Below are 6,000 nucleotides of genomic sequence, written 5' to 3'. Positions count from 1 at the left end.
ATGTGTGTATGTATGTATGTGTGTATGTATATGTATGTTGACACAGCTATTTCCCGGCTAAATGGATTTTATGATATTTAGCCCTTTTTAACTATGACCTGTCAGTGAGAAAATAAACACTACTCCAGTCATCCCTTTGAAAATGTGCCTGAAGTACATTTGTAGGTCTTTACATAAACACAGCCCAGTCCAAACATCCAGCAGTAACCTTAAGTAGTAGCCTGTGCAGTAAAGGATAATGTAATTATAATAGAAAGTTATACTTTGAAAAAAGATATTTTCCACATGCATTAAAATTTGTATTTGTATTTTTGTCCTACATTTGTAAAAATTTGGTAATTTGTTGATTTGATGTTCATGATTGACATTTAAAGGTGCTCTAAGCAATGTCACGTGTGTTTTAGGCTAGAACATTTGTTATCACATACAGCAAACATCTCCTCAGTATCCGTGAGCTGCCTGTCCCCATAACACACTGTAAAAAACGCGGTCTCTGTAGAAGGGAGGGGGAGTGGGAGGGGATGGGATGAGGAGGAGGGAGGGGGTCTAGTCTCGAAAATACTTTGAACGTCAACAAGAAGTGCCATCACCCAACGTCGCTTAGAGTACCTTTTAGATCGAGGACTTACTATGCACTCCATAACTTAATAAAAGTTAGTGGTTAATTTAATGTAATTGGTCTATATTAGAAATATAGTCAGGTTTTTCTTGTAGTCACTGAGAATTTTTACGGCAACTAACTTTGGAATAATAGGAGTGTTCTTCTATTTTACACGGTCAAGAAGAAAATGCATATGATCCTTTTTATTGTCTATCTTTATCTGCCCAGATGAACCAGAGCGCCCTAAAACTCACTGTGAGCACCACAGAGAAAGAGCGCAGACCACCAGCCCAGAGGGATACCCTATCGTTGGAGCCTATGTACCCCAGTGTGATGCAGATGGACAATACACATCATTGCAGGTTAGCGTCTGGTGACAGATCCCGTTTAATTGATGAATTTCAAGCAACTTTAAGTAGGAAATATAGCCATCATTTTGATACCAATTGATATTTCTCCAGTGTCACGGCTCCACTGGCCATTGTTGGTGTGTGGACGGTAGGGGACAGGAGAGATCTGGAACCAGGACTCCACCTGGTATACCGTCTGTAGACTGTGACAAACCAGGTAAAGAAAAGGGTCTGTTCTTTTTGTGTCCTCCTTAATTCTCAAACATAAAATACACTGAATTATGGCCCACTGGAATTAAGGCTCTCTTGTGAAATTTGAATCGGAAATCCTCAGATGAACCTGTGCGTCCTCAAACCTACTGTGAGCAGCACAGAGACAGTGTACAGACTACCAGTCCAGAGGGATATCCTATAGAAGGAGTGTTCGTACCTCAGTGTGACTCAAATGGACAATACTCATCCCAACAGGTTCGATCTGTTCTTAATGTATAGATAAAATGTCTTACCTTGTCATACAGCAAATTGTGTCTAGTAATGGTTGGTTATTGTGTCTTTTAGTGTCATGGCTCCACTGGCCATTGTTGGTGTGTGGATGTTAGGGGACAGGAGAGATCTGGAACCAGGACTCCACCTGGTACACCACCTGTAGACTGTGACAAACCAGGTAAAGTAAAGGGGCTGTTCTTTGTATCCTCCTTCATCCTCAAACATAAAATACCCTGACGTATGGTTGAAGTGAGGAGTGTATGCTCACTGGAATCAACTCTGTCTTGTGAAATTTGAATCTGAAATCCTCAGATGAACCTGTACGTCCTACAACCTATTGTGAGCATCACAGAGACAATATACAGACTACCAGTCCAGAGGGATATCCTATAGAAGGAGTGTTCGTACCTCAGTGTGATTCAAATGGACAATACACACCCCAACAGGTACAAACTGGTCTTAATGTATAGAGACATAATGTCTTTGTTCTGGCAAATAATGAATTATACCTAATAATGGTTGGTTATTGTGTTTTTCAGTGTCACAGCTCCACTGGCCATTGTTGGTGTGTGGATGGTAGGGGACAGGAGAGAGCAGGAACAAGGACTACACCTGGTACACCATCTGTAGACTGTGATAGACCAGGTGAGACTGTTGTTTCTGGCTAACAAAGAATAGTTTCATAGATACATTCAAGCATTGGCTCTTAGCTAAATGGGAGGCAGGAATGAAGCAGACGGATGTTTATAGGCAGGAAAATCAAACATTGTTCAGGTTTCAGAATGAGCTTTAGGGACTCAAGAGAATACTTTAGGAGCATTTACAAGTAGATATTGAACAAGCTAATAGCAGCAGCAGGTTTATGAGTTGTCCCAATAGAGCCAAAGGGTCTGAAGAATAGTAGTGAGCTTAGTACTGAACCATGTGGTACCTCAGTGTAGGTGATGTGTGGTTAAAAAAACAACACTCCATGCACAGCCCTAAATAAGTGCAACAAGTCAGGTAAGAGATGTAAATATATAATGTAAAAGGCATAAGAAGACAGGAACTGACAAAAGAGTGAGTCAACAGCAAAAGCAAATCATAAGTTCATATAATCTTAAAAACGGTTATTTCAACAATATCACTCTGTAAAAGCTGTGCTGAATTGGTATTTCATGATTATCTTAGCTTAGGAGGTACAGAAAGTATATGAGAAAACATATCTCACCTGTTTTGTCAGTACCACCCTAGTTAGACTCGTGTATCAATTTTTCGTAACCAGTTGAACCAGAGCGTCCTAAAACTCACTGTGAGCACCACAGAGACAGTACACAAACGACCAGCCCAGAGGGATATCCAATAGTTGGAGCCCATGTGCCCCAGTGTGACGCCAATGGACAGTACACACCACTGCAGGTAAACATCTTTTGACACTGTGTGGAAGAACTTGAGTAGAATTGTAGACATAATGCCTAAAAGATCCTCCGCTATTGCTTCAGTGTCATGGCTCCACTGGACATTGTTGGTGTGTGGACAGTAGAGGACAGGAGAGAGACGGAACCAGGACTCCACCTGAAACACAACCCAAAGACTGTGACAGACCAGGTGAGACTGCCAAGACTCATTGGAGGAAGTTTCATATTGATTAAAACATAATGGTACATAAACATGACATAAATCCGGTTGTAACATTTTAACTAAAAAGCAGGAGGCCAGAGTGAAGGTTCACGATGATAACATATACTTTATGGAAGGTGGTGACACAGATATTCTGCAGCATTCTAGATGAGTTGTAGAGATTGACAAAACGCTTAGGATAAGAGACCAAGGGGGATTTGTAATTATTTATACAGGAAATGAGGAGAGCTTAAACAAGGCTCTGAGCAGAGTCAAATGTTGCAGAGTGTAGACCTACACAATGGAAAAAAGGCTTGTAATGAATGCCACGTATTCAGGGTACGTCAGAAGACAGCAGTCTGTGCAGGAGTCATCATGATACAATCAAAGAGGATGGGGAAGTCTTTCAGGGGTCATCTGGATAGTTGATTGTCATCAGCATAATGGGTCAGGAGAAGGACAGCAAAGGGTGCAGTCTTGGTAGTCATCCTCTTAAATGAGGCAGATTGAGGTCCAACAGGCCAGTCTGTGAACAATTACTGACTAGTTGACTCAGTAAAACATAATAACTCTCCATGGCTGATGTGGCTTTTAGGTGATATCGCCCAGACCTGCAATTTGAGATTTGCTAGATTTTCTTGTGTTAATAACTTTTGGAAACTTATGTTTTCCAGATGAGCCGGAGCGTCCGAAAACTGACTGTGAACACCACAGACTCAGAGCTCAGGCTACTAGCCAAGAGGGATATCCCATAGTGGGAGTTTATGTGCCCCAATGCGATGCTGATGGACAGTACCTACCACTGCAGGTTAGCATTGAATAACAGACCCATTTCACTGTTTTTACCCTGTTTAATATTACTGTGACTAACTAGAAACTAATTGTAGACAGAATCCCTAAATATTCTTTCATCATTATGTTAGTGCCACAGCTCCACTGGACATTGTTGGTGTGTGGACAGAAGGGGACAGGAGAGAACAGGAAGCAGGACTCCACCTGGTACACAACCCAAAGACTGTAACAGACCAGGTGAGGCTGCAGTTTTATGCTAGCAAAAAATAAATGTTTTAATATACAACTGGATTACGGTGGACATAAAAAAAGTTGTTTTAACATCTCAACCAAGAAGTGAGATGTCAGAGTGAAGGAGTTAGACACAAATATGCTGCAGCATTCTGGATTACTGGTACAAAAATCCTTTACAAGGTTAGCCAGAGGAATTTATAGAATACAGTTTATACAGGACACAGTTTATATAGGAAGCTATGACTAAATAAAAAGTTGGAAATACAAGTAATTGACAGAGTGCAGAATTCTTTGGTTCTTTGGCTGTCAGAGATAAGAAATACCAAGAAAGAGTATAGTTTTCTTCCAGCTAAGTTGAGGTGATGAGGAGACAGCTTGAAATGCACAGACTCCAGCATCCACCTGATGAAAGTTCAATGTCTTCTGCAAAGAGTTGGTGGGACTGCAAAGAACTTGGCAGTGAGGAGACATGACCAGCCAAGTTGAGACTAGTCTGTGAAAGATGCTCATTAAATCATCATGACTCACTCAACACAATATATTTGCCAAGAACAAATATGTTTCTCAATAACTCATGTAGATTTAATATTTTTTATCCAGATGAACCAGTGCGTCCTGAAACTCAGTGTGAGCACCACAGAGACAGTGTACAGACCACCAGTCCAGAGGGATATCCTATTGTTGGAGCCTACCTACCCCAGTGTGATGCAGATGGACAATACCTACCTCGACAGGTAAAACTATGTCTCTTTCTCAGCAAATAGACATGTTTGTGTGTGTGTGTGTGTGTGTGTGTTTCTCTTGTTTTTGTTCTTCTTACTATTATTATAATGGTTATCGTTGCTTTTAATTGTTGTGTATTTCAGTGCCATGGTTCCACTGGCCATTGTTGGTGTGTAGATGGAAGGGGAGAGGAGCGATCTGGAACCAGGACTCCACCTGGTACACCGTCTGTAGACTGTGACAGACCAGGTGAGACGGTTATTAATGCTTGAGACACTTTGAGTCTCACAAATAGTCATTCAGCCAAGGATTTGTGCATCCAAGCAACATACAATTTAGATTAATAGAATCATTTTTACATTTTGGGAAATTTGCTGATATCCTTTGTTGCAGAGAGGTATAAGAGTTATGTTAATAAAGACACAATGATCACATCTGAGCTAGAGTTTAAAAAAAAGAAGGCACTTCTATGAACTTTACACACCGTATATAACAATTATTTCGATAGTTAACTGTGAGGCAGTATAAATTGTTCAAATGTTTTGATCCTAATAACAAATCTAACAAGTAATGTCTTAATGCCAAATAACAACTTAAACTGAAGTAAATCATCACTTGTTTGCCCATCTCTCTTTCTAACACTGTGATCCTGAGCCGCCCTCTCCCTCACACTTTAATGTACACACAGAGGCCACTCTATACATTCAGTTCTTGCTATAAAATCCATTTATGACCATCCAGACATCTGAAGTGGTCGTGTTGTGGTAAAATGAGCAGCTGGCTGTTGCCTGGCAACCAAACCAAAACAAGACAGGCGGCCTGACAAAACAGTGTTACACCCAAAGACAGACAGACATGCTAGATGTGTACGCTTGCTCGGCCTAAAACCCAACTCATGTGAACTCATAACTTTGTTCCATTGCTACTTTGCCTCATATTAAGTTGCACTCATCTACACCTGGAAGCTGTGCAGTACAACCACAGACTTTTATGTGGGCCACTGCACAGGCGCTTAAGTCAGGGATTCCTCTGTAATAGTTCTGGATGAGGGAGACAAGGGGCATTTCCTGCTCCTTTTAGTTTGGGATCCATATCCTCTGGTCCAAACCAAGAGTTAAGACAAACATTATTTGTTTGGGTGTAATCCCATCATTTGACAATTTTAGTTGGATTCTTGAATTACATGTGTATCCAATTTAGAACTTTATGAGATGC

The 6,000-nt window shown here is 40.9% G+C and overlaps 1 protein-coding gene across 7 annotated transcripts in view; it reads left to right on the top strand.

Annotated features, from left to right (window-relative positions):
• nid2a (nidogen 2a (osteonidogen)) overlaps positions 1-6,000 on the top strand; it is a 44,572-nt gene that overhangs the window by 31,872 nt on the left and 6,700 nt on the right. For 3 of the 7 annotated variants that reach the window (XM_034864367.1, XM_034864371.1, XM_034864370.1), the window contains 12 exons: positions 830-963; positions 1,063-1,168; positions 1,286-1,419; positions 1,510-1,615; positions 1,750-1,883; positions 1,977-2,082; positions 2,702-2,835; positions 2,919-3,024; positions 3,711-3,844; positions 3,960-4,065; positions 4,663-4,796; positions 4,929-5,034. In XM_034864367.1, coding sequence (XP_034720258.1) covers positions 830-963; positions 1,063-1,168; positions 1,286-1,419; positions 1,510-1,615; positions 1,750-1,883; positions 1,977-2,082; positions 2,702-2,835; positions 2,919-3,024; positions 3,711-3,844; positions 3,960-4,065; positions 4,663-4,796; positions 4,929-5,034 — 1,440 coding nt within the window. The remainder of the gene's footprint in view (positions 1-829; positions 964-1,062; positions 1,169-1,285; positions 1,420-1,509; positions 1,616-1,749; positions 1,884-1,976; positions 2,083-2,701; positions 2,836-2,918; positions 3,025-3,710; positions 3,845-3,959; positions 4,066-4,662; positions 4,797-4,928; positions 5,035-6,000) is intronic. The other 4 variants (XM_034864368.1, XM_034864369.1, XM_034864372.1 and 1 more) reach the window with 4 other exon arrangements.

This window comes from Etheostoma cragini, chromosome 24, assembly GCF_013103735.1.
Source record: "Etheostoma cragini isolate CJK2018 chromosome 24, CSU_Ecrag_1.0, whole genome shotgun sequence".
Lineage (NCBI taxonomy): Eukaryota > Metazoa > Chordata > Actinopteri > Perciformes > Percidae > Etheostoma > Etheostoma cragini.
The sequence above is the reverse complement of the archived record's forward strand: the minus strand, read 5'-3'. Positions and strand labels throughout refer to the sequence as shown.